Source organism: Festucalex cinctus, chromosome 3 (genome assembly GCF_051991245.1).
Source record: "Festucalex cinctus isolate MCC-2025b chromosome 3, RoL_Fcin_1.0, whole genome shotgun sequence".
NCBI classification, from domain to species: Eukaryota; Metazoa; Chordata; class Actinopteri; order Syngnathiformes; family Syngnathidae; genus Festucalex; species Festucalex cinctus.
The window spans coordinates 17,265,966-17,282,744 of NC_135413.1; the positions used below are offsets into that span (position 1 = coordinate 17,265,966).

At 36.3% G+C, this 16,779-nt stretch overlaps 2 protein-coding genes across 2 annotated transcripts in view; both read right to left on the bottom strand.

Moving 5' to 3' along the window:
• Positions 1 to 3,119: 3,119 nt before the first annotated feature.
• Positions 3,120 to 3,975, bottom strand: LOC144016715 (monocyte chemotactic protein 1B-like). The gene is made up of 3 exons (XM_077518041.1): positions 3,822 to 3,975; positions 3,526 to 3,643; positions 3,120 to 3,444 (listed from the first exon to the last, which is right to left on the bottom strand). The coding sequence occupies exons 1-3, from the start codon at positions 3,883 to 3,885 to the stop codon at positions 3,330 to 3,332; spliced, it is 297 nt and encodes a 98-aa protein (XP_077374167.1). The 5' UTR covers positions 3,886 to 3,975; the 3' UTR covers positions 3,120 to 3,329.
• A 5,809-nt stretch (positions 3,976 to 9,784) lies between these two features.
• Positions 9,785 to 16,779, bottom strand: part of smpd3 (sphingomyelin phosphodiesterase 3) — a 43,177-nt gene continuing 36,182 nt past the window's right edge. The window contains exons 8-10 of the mRNA XM_077516239.1: positions 14,983 to 15,046; positions 14,499 to 14,667; positions 9,785 to 13,042 (exon numbers count right to left, since the gene is read on the bottom strand). Coding sequence (XP_077372365.1) covers positions 12,941 to 13,042; positions 14,499 to 14,667; positions 14,983 to 15,046 — 335 coding nt within the window. The 3' untranslated portion in view covers positions 9,785 to 12,940. The remainder of the gene's footprint in view (positions 13,043 to 14,498; positions 14,668 to 14,982; positions 15,047 to 16,779) is intronic.

Consider the following 16,779-nt stretch of genomic DNA (forward strand, 5'->3'; position numbering starts at 1 on the left):
ATACAATTTTAATACGGAACAACTCAAGTAACGTTGCATCCACACGTTTGAGGTTTTTAGCTCTTGTTCTGAAAACAACGGCGACAAACGTCCTGTGTTGTGTGAATTTTGTTTTAGTAACAGGAAAACCTAGTTTAGTCCTGAGTGAGCAGTTTTATGACAGTAGCAACTAGCAGACGGTAATAGATTAGATTCCTGGTTGGTTTACTATGAAAAAAATCAATAAAAAAAAAAAAACATAATAGTCACCTATCGTGAATCAGAAGTCATGGGAAATTGTGGCACGCAAATGTTTTAGGAAGACAAAGTTAAATGCTATGACGGTATTTGGTGGAGAAAAATGGCAGTTGTCTGTTGAACGTGAAGTAAAACTGCAATTTCAGTAGATTATGTCAAAAAATGAAAAGTGCAAACTAGCAAGAAAAAAAATGCTTTGTGCGCTATACAAAAGAATGCAACATCCAACTAACGTAAACATGATCAATTAAATGTTACTTAAATTGAGTCCTGAATCCTGTTTAATATTTTTTTTATTTGGGCCAAAATTTAATTTTTAATGTCAATTTGCCATTACCCATTGTTTGTTTTTTCTTTTCTTTTTTAAATTCTGAAAGAAAGAAAAATACATGCAGTAAAGATGTAATTTTTCATCCATCCATCCATTTTCTTGACCGCTTATTCCTCACAAGGGTGGTGCTGGCGCCTATCTCAGCTGGCTCTGGGCAGTAGGCGGGGGACACCCTGGACGGTTGCCAGCCAAGATGTGATTTTTGTTTTGTTAAAAAGAAACATCTGTCAATCTTACATAGAGATGGTTTTTTTTCCCCTTTATTGTATTTAATTGAAGTGCATTTGAGAGCACAAACGTGTGCGCATTTCAAACGAGACAGACAGCGGGCAGACAGAGGTGGAAATAAGTTACATATGTACAAGTCAAAAGCATGGGCCGATATTAGATTCTGTTGGTATGATAACCATGAGCAAAAATATCACAGTATTAAAATTGCCATTAATTTATTTATTTTTTTTATTTTTTTATTTACTTATTTTCAAATATTTGGGTAAATAAAAACGTCATTGTTTCCCCAGATTTAACACAATCTATTTTATTTTTAAACAAAATATAGAATATTTGGGACATTAAGAAACATGCATGTATCATGTCAAGTTTAAAAAATAAATATATAAATAAATAAATTCATTAATTAATTGCGTCCATCCATTTTCCTGACCGCTTATTCCTCACAGGGAGGGGTGCTGGCGCCTATCTCAGCTGGCTCTGAGCAGTAGGCGGGGTACACCCTGGACTGGTTGCCGGCCAGTCGCATAATTAATTAATTAATTAATGTTAGCGGCGGCACGGTAGTCGAGTGGTTAGCACGTCCGCTTCCCAGTTCTGAGGTCTCCGGTTCGAGTCCAGGCTCGGACCTTTCTGGGTGGAGTTTGCATGTTCTCCCCGTGCCTGCGTGGGTCTTCTCCGGGTACTCCGGTCTCCTCCCACATTCCAAAGACATGCATGGCAGGTTAATTGGGCGCTCCGAATTGTCCCTAGGTGTGCGTGTGCGTGTGAGTGTGGATGGTTGTTCGTCTCTGTGTGCCCTGCGATTGGCTGGCAACCAGTCCAGGGTGTCCCCCGCCTACTGCCCAGAGCCAGCTGAGATAGGTGCCAGCAGCCCCCGCGACCCTTGTGAGGAATAAGCGGTCAAGAAAATGGATGGATGGATAAATGTTAGCATTCTTCTTCTGTTTGAATTCTTCTTAGTAAGTCATATTGTCCCATCACTAGTGAGATGTTTTGAGACGAGACCCGTGCTACTCATATGGTCCTTGGGGCTAACTAGTATACACTGGCACCATGGTTGTTGTTGTTGTTTTGTTTTGGTTTATTTTAGGAAAATCAACATAGCAAAACAGCATGAATGCTGGAGTGAATGCAGTTGCTCTCTGTCATCGCCCTCATCCATCCTTCCTCTCACTCCCTCTCACTGCAACTATTCACCCCTCTGCTCTCTGTTTGCTAGAAGGGGAAGAAAAGAGGCGGATTGTTTACTCCTCGATTTTTAAAAACCATTGTAAACTGTCAAACTGGTAATTGGCCCGTGCCTGATCAAAAGTAAGTCAAAAATGTTAACCTTTAAGTTTCAAAACACAAAATCTTGACTAAATTTCAAATATGCCATTACTTTTCTATTAGGGTTACACTAGTCAAGTCTGATGAAGAACCTTGAGCAAAGACTGAACTGCGTCCTCTGGAGTACCATTACCGTAATTCCACATCATTTGCAGAGGTGGGCACTTCCCTCTCTCAGTTGGCCCATTATTGACGGCAGCCCATCTTTCGGCGAGTACTGGTGGTAACCTTTCACATTAGTCAGTACCCAAGAAACAGGGTTGGGGAATCTATAGTCCAGAAAGCAGAAACCCTGTCATAGATTGGCTTTAGCCACAGGTGCTTTGACTGAACGAGCTCATCTCCAACCGTTGAATAGAAGCACTTGCGGCTAAAGCAAAATTTCAGGGTTTTTATTTTTTGTATCGGGACTTCCCTACCCTGCCAAAGAAGTAACTCTCAATTTGGAGCTTCGTTATGTCGGGTCGAGAGAGATTGGTCTTTGTCCAACTGCGCCCCCTTGTGAGTTCATCGACTCAATTCACTTTGCCTATCAGCCTGCCATTTGAGTGGCAAACTGTCACTCTGTAACCTGTGATTTCTCCAGTGCTTTCATCACAATACAACCCGATGCTGAACATCCAATGAACGAACGTTGAAGAGAGAGCCTCACTTTAAAAGAACACATAAACAAAGTAGAGTTTGGAGGGACAACAAAGACGCTCGTTATAGAAATTAGAACAGGCCCCGGTACTGTTCATGTACACATAGCAATCCTACTGTGTATCTTCTTTTCTACTACTGACACCAAGTGGCTTTCAGCGGGATTGCACTTTGTCAAAGTAACACACCATGTGTGGAGTTAAAAAAAAAAAAAAAAACAAGACAAAACTGAGAGCCACTTCTTGGGTATTGATTAATTGAGAAATGCTACCAGTTTGGTTCACACTTCGGAAATAACAAACATACTCCAATTTATTCTGAATGATGTTTTATTGATACCGTAATTAGCCTATTCATCAATCATCATTGTCAAGACAGTGATCACATTTTAAGGCTTAAAAGGAAGGTATCACAGAGTGATTATGCATACAATATTTCCCATCACTGGTAATGGAACAGACCCGCTGGCCATTCATGTGCTCCCTGCAGTCACCGTGTTGGCGAGCCCTGGTTCACAATATATCCAATACCCATGTGGTTTGGGGTGTAGTGAAGTTTACAAGTGATTTGTATTTCCTGGGGTTCGCTTGGCATCAACATCGTTGATGAGGATTTTCACCCACGAGGCTGAGGACCTTGCACACATGTGACGACCCAACACTGTCTTCAGTCTGTAAGAACATAGAAGCAAGACAGTTGGTGAGGTTTGTGATTCAGATGTGATGCTGATGGCTTCAAATTTGGGTACTGACCTCACAGCGGGAATGGGGCACTGCTGTGGAGTCTTGACATAACTGACAACTCTTTGTGAGGGAATAGGTTTGTTATTGAAACTGTAGCAACAGCCTTTTGGTCCAGAACCCCGCAAACCTACAAACAAAGCGTCTGAAATCAACAACTCAAAGAATACACAACTCAATAGCACATATAACTCAATAAGTAGATAATATGCAATGATACAATCATTTGAGAATCTGGATTACTTTGGAGATGGAATCTTATCTCCTACTCACAAAATAATTTCAGTATAACAGCATCACATTCTTACCTTCACTCAAAGTTACAGCTACTAACAGCATCACCAACGCGGACAGAGTAAGATGAGAAGTCATGATGCAGTGTGTAATGTTTAAGCTGCTTCAGGCTGTTCTCTCAACTGTGTCAGTTCGCATAGTTTGCATCCACATTATATACAGAAGATGAACTGGCAGGGGAAGACCCCAGCTCCATTTTGGGACTTTGTCTCTCTCTGGTTTTGTCTCAGGGGCTTTACCGGGATGTAAGGGCTTTTCTTTGTTTGTTTCAATGAATCCGTCTCACTTCTCAAAATGAAAAGTCATGGATAAGATCAACAAGGGACTCACAGAGGCAAAGGAGGAAGTATTGCGTCAAAGTTTTCCCAATTTAGTTTCTTTGCGTGTGAGTCATATTGGCTAGAAAAAAAAAAATACTCTCACCTCCTACATGTCACACAGTCACATGCAATTCTGTCATGAGAGAGTAATATGCAATGTGTGTGGGCCTAAATCTTCTGAATATTTTCCACACATTTATGTTGAATAACAAGTGACTTGTTTTCAGAGTTAATATAACTAATAATTTGTATATGAATTGGATCAATAGATTATTTATTTATTTATTTATCATAATAGTATGCTGTATTGTGTTTAGATCACTAAAGATTATTCATGTTCTTAGAGTTAAAAATAATAATAAAAAAAATATCAGAAAATAACTCAAATGTGTTGACTTTTTGTGTGTGTCTTGCAAGCTAAAGATGTAAACTGTATGTACGGTATGTGTTATTTCTCTCAAGTTAATGCACCATTTAATAAGCAATAGTCTTTAAAAGTCTCATTTCATAACTTCAGTTGTCTGAAGAAAGCAAAGTAAACAAGTTTATTTTCATTTTGGAAGAGAAAGTATTATTACAAATCTGAATGAGATTAATGAAACAACAGCTGATAAGCCTTTAAAAAACTGTTGAACTGTGAAATCATCAATCAGAACTTTATAACACAACAGTTAAATGAATCCCCGTGTAATATATATTGTTAAATGCCCCAATGAAACCAGCAAAATTAACAACATTTGACAAATGTGTATTTGTAAATATATGTACATGATACTAATTCATTTTGTAATGTTGTACATTACATAAAATCTAACATATCTGTAACGTACATGAATTCTCATGCAGCAGTCATTCCATATTTTAAGTTTAGTGTTACATGTGTTAAATGATTTGTTAATCATGGTTAATAATTATTTTGTAAATGAAACAATATTGTTCACTTGTGCAGCTCCAAATATAAATACATAATAGTTAATAAATAACATAGCAAAGAAAAGTTAATTTGTATACAGGCTTCAGGATATTACAAAACAATAAAATAAAATTATGAACAATACTTTTCACATTGAAAATAGTGGGAAATTGCAATTTAAATGAATTGTCTTTTTTGTTATGACACTGCATGTGTGTAATCTGGATTTGGTTTCAGGGTGTCACACATTTACACACATTATCATATGTAACTTATAACTTATTGACTTTCCCCTTTTGTAAAAAAAAAAAAGCAGAACTATTCACATTTCACTTCCAGTTTGTTTTGTCCTGACATTTTGTTGATGTTACTGAATTGCAAAAATGCTCTAGCTCTCCTGTCTGGAAAATGAAATCAGGACAATTCAAGACTGTCTGTCTCCTAATTGCAGCTAAACAGAGGACAAATGACAGGACAACACGTCGACACGTAGAACAACACTTAGGTGGCCCAGTCAGATTTCTAATATATCAACACGAATGAGATGCTGTGACATGACCTCATCAAAACTGGTTTGAGGCTATTGCTGCCAAAGGAAGCTCACCCAGTTAGTTATTCAGCCGAAAAGTTCACATGGTTTTTCCACCCGTCCCTGTGATGTTTGCATGTTGCGTTCAGTAAAATCAAGAAAGTGTGGTGACCCACAAGGCAGTGTGCTTTCACCCTGACCCTGAAGGGAGGGGAGTCGGTTCAAAGGGATGATGGACATGAAAGAGTCCACACAGAACCCTAAATGTTTGTGTGATATTAAAATTGTGTGACTTACAATAGATGAAGATCAGATCACAGTTTATGAACAACTATGCTGAAATACACCTAATTCAATAGGGTTCACGTACCTCTTTTGCACATAGCCCAGAGACCTAGACTAAATCATATTCTAACATCCAAATACAACATGATTAAATGGGTCTATATGAAAAGTACAGGAAAAGAATACAGTAATTAAACACAGAAACAGATTTGAGAGACAAAGTTTTTGTAAGCAAATAAAAACAAACTTTATTAAAGAAAAAAGCTGTGATTCCTCAGTTACATTACCAAACCAAGCATGACAATCCCAGTAGAAAAGAGAGACATAAATCATTTAAAAAGATGACTCATTTTAAAAGATTGCAGAAGACAAAGTTACAAAGGAGAGTGAAGCAAAACATCTCTTCTAATCTCATGACAAGCCGAAAGCTATTTAATGTTTAATGCAGCTCAGAAAGCGAAAAAATAAACCTGCTGTTGTTTGGCTCACTGCAGGCTAGTTATTAGTTGGGAGAAAATATTAATATAAGTTCCTCTACATAATTGTAAACTGATTTCACGGGGGGGTGGGCGTTACAAGGCCCTTGGAAATAGTATTCGTTATTTCAAGTATTGAAGATATGAGGCCAAATCAGTGCAATACAAAAAGGGATGTTCTTTTCCTCTTCAGTCCAACTGTAATCTTTATTCCACATGGATTCTTTTGAACTTGATCGCAATGCAAGGCACCATTTGGTGTCTATTTGTATGGAACGATAAAAGCTTTGACCATAATATAATGTGAAGCCAACAACACAAAGTGCCAGTGTGCTGAATGGGTTATTGCGTATGTACAAGAGGTTAGTTCAAAAATATTTGTTATTGTTGTCCTTAGCATTAGACAATAATCCTTCATTTACAGACTAGTTCTTAACCTGGGTTAGATCGAACCCCAACCCCACTTGGCCATCATTGGCTGCAGGTGATCACGCTACATTGCTTGGCTTATCTGTGCTGCAGGGAATTTGTGCACTCAGTAGTCGACTTGTGGCTGTTGTGATGGTATGTCGTGTGATTTCTTTAATATTGTAATCCTTCATACTATGTCGAACAAAAAATGAAAGTGGTCCGAAAAATAAGTGCAAGATGAATTCACATATAACCTATAACGGAATGATGGTGTTGCGCAGGGTTCAGTTCTGGGTCTTCTGCTGTTTTCATTGTGGGAATGCTTCAGCATATGTTATTGTGATTTTTATTCTCCACACGTTTTTGCCATGTAACGACTCCCACATAATACTTCCAATTTAATTTACACTGTTCAAATCTCAACTAGCTTCAAAAACTTCACACCTCCCGGGGTATATATCGTCTGATTCCACATTACAATATTTGCACAATTTTAAATGTTTAATATTAACTTTTCCCCATTCATTTTCAATGGGACAGACATTGAACTTTTTTAACCTATCACTTTCTACGCCCACTTCCATACATATAACTTATCATCATGACCAGGTGTTTGATACTGCTCGTTGGCACAGTTGGTAAAGTGCATTGTCCAGCCACTAAGAGGTCATCATTTCATAATTTATCTCTCCATTGACTTCATAAGCATTCCGCATGCATTCAAATCTTAGCATTCAGCTCTCAGCATTCCTACGCAATTTCTCCAGAAATTGCACTTAGTTTAGTTCTAGCTGCCTTTCTGCCAAGTCGGGTAATTCTAGTTCAGCACAACTAGATACCTAGCAAATCTAAAGGAATACTAGCATAGAGATGAGGAATACAACAACACAGCGCTTTCTGAATTCAAGGTGAAGACAGCCAAATTCAGTGAACAGGCTATTACACTTCCTGTTCATTTTTTTTTAATCACCAGTAAACCCTATACCTATGTTTTGAATTAGATTTTTTTCTCTCCCTCAAATCACATTTTTTTTTTTCAATAAAGAAAGGTTTGGTGAAAGCACATAGGACTGATTTAAAGGTATTCTCATGCTCGGCGCATGACTAACTGCACATACTGTAAATCCGTAAACATAATACATACTTATTTGAGCCAACCAAATTCTTACACTCAATAATATCACTTTAGCAACCTCTAAATTCCACCACAAATACCTTCCACAAAAGTGTTAGCATTTATCTTGAGACAGCTCAGGGTGCGCGGACCACTACTACAGTTATTAGGGAGAAAAGTTTGAAAAATATATATGCCACTGTAACCTTCAGAATTGTACCCCTTGCTCCTTATTTATTTAGTATCACAACATACAAACGTGGACATTTTTTGGTACCCCCTGTTAAAGAAATAATAATAATAATAATAATAATAATATTTGTCATGAAAATTGATCAGTGAAAATCGGTGGTTGAACAGAACTATATTTTAAAAAAAAAAGGATGGTTCCTTTTAATTTGCTGAACAACCTTTTGAGGCAATAGCGGCAATAAAAAATTAAAAATAAAGTTTTTTGTAGCTTTAATAGAGACTTCAACCCCTCTCAGCAGGTGTTTTGTTCCATGCACTCTTCATGATGAAACTGCTGCAGTTGTCTTGAGGTTTGAATGGCGCTTTACCCAGATGACATTTTTCTGTGCACAATGTCCAGTAAGATCTCCATGAAGGCTCATAGAAGGCCACTTCAGAATATTCTGCTCATAGTCATTACTGGGTGTTTTAGCTATATTTTGGGTTTTGGTCCTGTTGCATGATTCATAACCTGCAACTGAGACCAAGCTTTCGCAAACTGTGCAGCACATTTCTCTCTAGAATACCGTGATATTCTTGGGATTCCATTGTACACTGCAGAATTTCAGGACACTGTGTGCCAGAAATAGCAAAGTACACAGAACATAACAGAGCCTCCTCCATGTTTCACAAAAAGTTCCAGTTTTGTGTTATCCGTCCATAAGGCACTCTGCCAGAATTGATTGTCATCATGCATTGTGGCAATTTTTCAAAAAGGTTAAGTGTTTCAGAAAATGGTGGATGGATGGATTTATTTTCAACAGCAGTGTCCTCTTTGGTCATCTCTCATGAAGCCCACTTGAGCTCAAACAGCAGTGGAAGGAGTGATCTTACACGAGTACAAAGTACCTTGACTTGGAGTTCACCTTAAATTTCTTTGGAGGTATCTGTCACTTCAATTTGTCATCAATCTTCCTCCTGTGGTCGAGTCCAGGGAGGTTGGCTAAACTCCCGTGGATCTTATATTTGTGAATATGTGGAACAGCAGTCACTGGAACATCAAGCTGCTCTGAGATGGCCCGATAGCCTTTACTTTAACATGCTTGCCTCTAATTTCCTTTCTAATCTCCTGACACAACTCTCATCTTTGCTTTATCTGGTCCATGTTCAGTGAGGTATACAGTATACACCTTGTCTCTAAACAGCACAGTGACTACTCGTCATCTTTAAACAGGCCAACTGAGTGCTTACAAGTTTGATGACACCTGTGATGATAATTAAAGGAACACACCTGGTTGAACATGCCCTTATGGTCAAATTATCTTCTTTTTTTTTTCTTTTTTCTTTTTTCTTTTTTTTTCGGGTTACCATCACTTTTGCTCAGGCCTGTTTCATCAGTTTAATATTATATATATATATATATATATATATATATATATATATATATATATATATATATATATATATATATATATATATATATATATGTAATCACAATTCAAAAGCATGGTCTGCTTCTCATAATTAAATTATTATTATTATTATTATTATTATTATTATTATTATTATTATTATTATTATTATTATTATTAGGTCATTAACAGAAGGGTATGAACAATTTTTGTCCACGCGTGTAGTCCCATGACTACTTAACATACAAGTGAAAGGTTTGATCCAAATTAGAATCTTAACTCTTACCAAAGTGATTAAATTATTGTGACACTGAAACAAACATTTTTGAAAAATAAAACAAGCACATTTTATACATTTTTTCTATTAAGATTGTATCAATGTAAATGAAAACAAAGTAAATTGTGCACCCTTAAGGTTAAGAGAAGCCAGGTGGCATGAGTGCTATTGTTTACCACACATTACATTATAAATATGGACATGGTCAAAATCAATAATCCCAAAATTCTGAAATATGTAAAAATTATGTAAGACATGCACACACATTAGTATCAAAACTTACAAAAAGTACAATTTAGTGCTCAAACAAACAAACAAACAAACAAACAAACAAACAAACAAACAAACAAACAGGTAGATGGTGCAATAAATTGTTCAAAGAGCAGACTTCACAAATTCGACCCAATCTGTTAACCCGAATTATTGTTCCACAAAATGCAATACAGAAATCTTTATCCTTGTGTTATTAGTATTTCACACAACTATAATAAACGTGAAAAGCAAGATGACTACTAAAGTTTGAGGGTGAACAAGTGTGTTACTTTAATTTAAGTAAGTGGGGTATTCCCCCAACCACCCCCAATCTCTCCTTGTGGCATCCTCATAGGCCAATCTGTGAACATAAACAGGAAAGAACTGGGTAAAAATACAATACTGTTTTGGAATAGTACTCAAGATGGCTTCTCTGTTGCCATACGGGCGTTTGTAAATTTGTCCCAAACCACGGGCAACATTGTGTTCGTAAACCAGGATCTCCAATATGGCTGTTAGAGAATATATGGCAGTGTCAGTAACGTTATCCTGGCGGAGTTTAACATGCAGGAGAGCATTGATGCCCAGTAATTGTACGTGTATTTAAATATAAGGGCATATTCCAAAGTCATATCCAAACTCAAACAAGCATATATCAAGTTGCTAAAAATTGTAAACGGATGCCATTTCATTTCATGCATCAGCAAAGCTTAAAAAAACTATTTTCTTTATTTCACTTGTCAAAGTTGTAAAACATGCTACAACCATTAAATTGGAATATCTTTCCTCATCTTTATATTATATAGTTATTCATTTAAAAAATTGTTTATATTGTATTAAACTGATTTGAACCTGCCTACAAAACAGTAGAAATCACACGATTTTAGTTTCTTCCGTAATCTTTGTATTTGTTAGTTAAAAAAAAGACACTTGTTGAGGTGGGGGATAGGTAAGGTAAATGACATGGTTATTGTCGAAGGTAGTAGCTGGACTTTCTCTTATTACCTCCCCCAAGCACAAAATGCTCATCATTCTTTAGTTACTGTAAATGACCAGTCAATCATTTCACACAATTTTGTGGAGCTGTGCTGCATGGGTCAATAAACACTGTGAGCCAGGAAATGTTCGTGCAGATCTGGATTAATGTGGTCTTTCCCTTCATGCTGTTTGTTTGAGTCACAATGGCATAAACGGGTAAATCCACTCTTGAATCAAAACGGCGACAACCTTCCATTTGTAAGTCCAAACATCATCCGTGAACTACTTGCTAATTTAAAAAAAAATACTTGTGACAATGTATTCATGGTTGGAGTGCAACCGGAGGGGTGTTATCCACAGTCGATATCAGACACTCAAATGGCAAACTACGTGTTAGGGAAGCGTAGAGCTGCCAATGTGGAGTAAACATTTTTGGTTGGCAAGTATGTTCGAACATACTCGCAAATATGTTCAAACAGACTTGCAAATATGTTCGAATGTATTGAAATATGTTCGAACATACTTGCAAATATGTTCAAACAGACTTGCAAATATGTTCGAACATACTTGCAAATATGTTCAAACGTATTGAAATATGTTCAAACATACTCGCAAATATGTTCGAACATACTTGCAAATACGTTCGAACATACTCGCAAATACGTTCGAACATACTCGCAAATACGTTCGAACATACTCGCAAATACGTTCGAACATACTCGCAAATACGTTCGAACATACTTGCAAATACGTTCGAACATACTTGTAAATACGTTCCAACATACTCGCAAATATCTTCGAACATACTTGTAGGCTACATGCTACAAAGTTAGCATACCTTCCCATAATGCCACGGGGTATTATTTGCGCATGCGCATATGAAAACAGAACCCCATTTTTTTTTAGGCATTTGGGGCAAATAACGAACCTAAATCATGCACGGCAGACATAATAAACCGTAAAAGTTATGAATGAACACGGTTTTTTGTCTACTTAATTTTCTAATGAATTGGTAATGTGACCCAAATGCCTAAAAAATTGTGTTTTGCTTTACCACGCACATACGCAAATAATACCCCGTGGCATTATGGCAGTGCTTCTCAAATCGTGGGGCGGGGGCGGGCCCCCCCAGAGGGGCGCGAGGCTTCGTCAAGGGGGGCGCGTTTGACCTCGGGGAACATGCTTATTTTTTCAGATTTTTTATTATTTTTTTTTACTGTTTTAGAATAAAGTGCAATTGCACCTCCACTACATTAGGGGGCAGTGGCACTCTCATTGGCAGAGTGTGTGCAGGGAGCATTCGCTCGGTGGTGTAGGGGTTTTGTTTGCACTGAGCATGCGCGCTTTGCACACAGCACAGAGTATGAAGTGTAGGCACAAAGTGTAGCAGACCCTCAAGTGACACCATGAAAAAATATTTAACAGGGATGAGAAGACAGGCGGAGAGAGATGGAGATAAAGAGACAAACGAAAGTCGAGGAAATATGACGAAGCGTATGGGAGGGTCGGGGGTGGGGTTGATGTTTTCTTGGTCCGAGGGGGGGCATGACAGAAAATAATTGAGAAGCACTGCATTATGGGAAGGTATGCTAACTTTGTAGCATGTAGCCTACAAGTACGTTCGAACATATTTGCGAGTATGTTCGAACGTATTTGTGACTAATGTTCGAACATATTTGCGACTAATGTTCGAACATATTTGCGAGTATGTTCGAACATACTCGCTAGCCAAAAATGTTTACTCCACATTGGCAGCTCTGTGCCTCCCTAATGTGTATTAGTGTGCAAGGTGTTCTTATTTTGTACTGTAATTGCCCCAACTCTGTCACGTCAGTCTTTCTTATTCATATCCATATCCATATCAATGAGATTATCGTCCGTCTTGTCCACTTAAAATTGTTCTTCAAAAGCAGTTCTTTATTTAACATCAACTGTTCATCTCCGTCGTCCGTCATCCTTCAATGGCAGTATTTTTGACAAATGCAGGTGGTCAATCTAAGAGTCTTCCTCCCCTGTGGAGACAGCCAATCGCATGGCCACAGGCAGATGATCCGTCAGGCCAGCCAACTGCGTTACAAAGCTGAACTCCTCAATTTCCTGGGAAGGAAGGAAGGAAACATTTTTGTCGTGCAAGAATGAAGACTAAAACAATTACATGGTTTATAAAAACACGTAAATTGTAGGCTGGCATTTGTTTTTAAGGGCACATAAAAATGTATGTACTGACGTGAATGGAGGTTACAGTTACCACGTTCTGACACAAGGTGGCATCAAGCAGCAATATGTTCAACATATCCATTCATTTGTTTTAGCTTTTCAAATTCCCCAAACAAACCTTGGTGATTCTAGTTTATGAGATTTGTCTTTTCCACTAGACTAGATTTATGACATATTATATGTCTAGTTTCCGCTTATGATTAGGAGGACAGCAGTTTCTGCATTAAGAAATTAACTCTTGGAACTGCGGGCATTTGACACAATTAATCAAATAAAGCAATCATCCCGACTGGGTAAGGATGTGTATTGTTATTTTATACAAAACAATAATTTAAGACTTAACAAAACCAGGTGTCTAATGTGTGTGTGTGTGTGTGTGTACATCTATTTGTATTTTTAAATTCATTTGCAATGGATGTTGTCGACAGTTTGTGTTTCATTTGATAACCCAATAAAAATACAAGAAGCATCTTAAGTGCTTCAACTATGCCAGTATTTGGTAGAAAGCAGCTCAACTGTGATATAAAACTTAATTTAAATGATAATGAAATTTCAAATTACTAAAAGAACGTTTTTGGGTTTTTGGAAGTGATTATTAATCATAAGCTGTATTGCAAGCCATAGATAGGATACACTAAATGTAAAAATAGCTAGATCACTTGCCAGTCTTTATAAATAAATGATTTCCTACATAAGAAAGGTCTCATATACAGTATTGTATTGTGTTGCCTCACGTTATCTTGTGCTGAAGTTTGGGGAAATGTATATAAAACAAAAAAGAATTTAGCGGAATCAGTAAGGTTTGCTACAGAGAATCAACTCATCAATTCATTAGCAATTATTTATTTTGCTTTGTTTTAATTCTCGGTGATTCATGGGACAGTATTGAATAGGCAATAATAAGCCTGGTACTTCTGCCTATTCCTTTTTCGGTTATGAATTGATTTGTTCAAATAGATTTGTGTTTTTTTTTTCTTTATGGAAGCAATATAAACCATTTATTTGTCATCTTTATATTGAAAGTAACTGCAAATTTACATCCATTGATGGGCTAGTGATTAATGCAGCCACTGTTATTCAACATCAGCCAAAATGGAATTTGAAATTGTTCTGTACTTGGGACACAAATTCCCATGACAAGTCCAAGACAAGCATATGAACTTTGAATAGCTTTTTTGTAAATGGAAAGTCTAGCAACTCATTTACTAAAAAGCCTTAATTAAAACCATAGCACAGTAGTTTCGCTTGTGAAGACGCATGCCACGCGTGCAATTACCACTTTGCAAAAAGTAATTCTGAAGACTGATTGTATTATAATATTGTTCCAAAGCCATACCAATTTCCAGTCCTGTTGCAGGCCCTCGTCACTGTACAGGATGTAGTCAATCCGCCGACCGTTGCCTTTCAGTGGAATCTTCCTTCCCTTCTGGCTGCTGGAGGGACAATGACTTTTACTGGGAGGAAACACCAGGTACTCCTTTCTGCACTCCTCGTTCTCCATCACTCTATGGTGACAAAAGATGTGAGAGTTGTGTGAAACATTTGATGAGCATCTACTATACAGAGAAAAAAAACTGTATGAAAGCTGTGATGCTCATTCAAACACAAAAACATGTTTTGAATGAAGGTACAATAGTCACATCAAAATTGAGCAAGTAGGTGGGCACCCAGCACTATCTACCACAATGCAAATATAAAAGTATCTTTTATTCACAAAGAAAGTACTTTAGGTAATTATACTACCTTATACCTATTACTCACAGTCACTACTATTTCAAAATTGATATTTATGACAATAACATGACAGAATTTGGACTTACTTTTGTAAACTTTCCGGAGAACTGACCTCATCATCGTAAAGGCCACTGGGATCCAGCAGTGTACCTTTACAATTGCAGTGAAGAAAAATATTACAACACTTCGGCATATCAGCAGAAAACACATTATCACACATAATCAAAATAAAATGTATTGCTAAGCACGTATGTAACGATATCCAAACATCACGATACGATATTATCACGATATGAAGCTCATGATACTATAATTATCACGATATTGTGTGGAGGTTGGCCATATTTAAAAAAAGTCACAATATAATATAAAAAAAAGAGCTCATACAAAAAAAGCACAATATTGTGCTTTTGTACATAACAGCAACGCATATAAACCACCTACAATCTCTAATAACAATACTGAGGCGCTGCATGCACACATTGAGTTCATATTGACTTGCTTCACAGGCATATTATGTTTCCCTTCATCTGATCAATAGCGTGGATTTTAAACATAGAAGGGCCAAAATTAAATGAATTATTTAATGTTTTATTATATATATTATATTATATTATGTTATTTATTTATATTATTTACTTATTTATATTTTGTATTTATTTTTTATTATTTCATTTAATATTATTAATCGACTGACAATTACTGTGAATTTTAAACATAGAAGGGCCAAAATTAAATGAATTATTTAATGTTTTATTATATTATATTATATTATATTATATTAAATTATGTATTTATATTATTTACTTATATATATATATATATATATATATATATATTTTATTTTTTATTTTTTATTTTTTTTTTATTTTATTTAATATTATTTTTAATTGACTGACAATTAGCGTCGATTTTAAACATGGAAGGGCCAAAACATCCCTAATGAAAACTAAATTGCACTTAAAAAAAAATAACCACCAGAGGGTGCTAGAACTGCACAAATGGAAATCAACCTGACTTTTTTTTTTTTAAACAGATGTGTTCCTTTTAAATATCGTGAACATGACGACAACGATATTGTGGCAGTTTTAATATCACAATATCATGATCTTGCCCTTATCGTTACATCCCTATTGCTAAGTAGTCTTCATTTCAGTATAACACTTAAAAGATTCATTTAAATTGATATGTGTAAAAGAAGAACATAATTTGGCAATATTTTTCCATTTTGCTCAACCCCTTTAGCTGTTCTTAGATTAACTTTCCTGAATCCCTTAAGGCAGGGGTGTCCAAACTTTTTCATTTGAGGGCCACATATAGAAAAACAGAAGGACGCAAGGGCCACATGATGTTATGAAGAGAAATTGTGTTTAGTCCTAAAAATTGTTCAAATTGTGCTTTTGCATATTTAGAAAAATGCTACAGTATATAAACCATTTTATTTGTAGGGTTATTATAGTTAGTTTAGTTAGTTTTTATTAATTTTCAGGGTGGTTCTGTTTTTATTAGTTTTAGTTATTTAATAAATGCTTAGTTTTAGTTAGTTTCAGTTTTAGTATTAGTTTGTTTTTTAAATGTGCTTTACTTGTGCGCAATATTTAAAAAACACAGTGGGAGCGACGTCATCCGAAGGTGCTTTTCTATTGGCTGCTGCTTGATGACGTCATTTCTGTGTGACATACTTTTGAATGTCATTATTCCAGTTGATATCAAAATAAATCTAATAAGAGTCACACCAAAGACTAAAATGAAGGACATTTTTGCTATAATTATAGTTTGTTAGTTTTGTAAACATAAAATGTAATTTCAGTTAGTTTTCGTTTTTTAAAAAGCATTTTCTTTAGGGGTGTGCCAAAAAAAAAAATCGATTCATAAAAGAATCG

What these genes read in the sequence shown, in the direction of transcription:
- LOC144016715 (XM_077518041.1), bottom strand. Translation starts at nt 3,885, where the DNA reads ATGACTTCTCATCTTACTCTGTCCGCGTTGGTGATGCTGTTAGTAGCT. An exon ending in AGCTGTAACTTTGAGTGAAG is followed by an intron (nt 3,644 to 3,821) that starts GTAAGAATGTGA and finishes CTTTGTTTGTAG; the next exon opens with GTTTGCGGGGTTCTGGACCA. An exon ending in TGCCCCATTCCCGCTGTGAG is followed by an intron (nt 3,445 to 3,525) that starts GTCAGTACCCAA and finishes ATGTTCTTACAG; the next exon opens with ACTGAAGACAGTGTTGGGTC.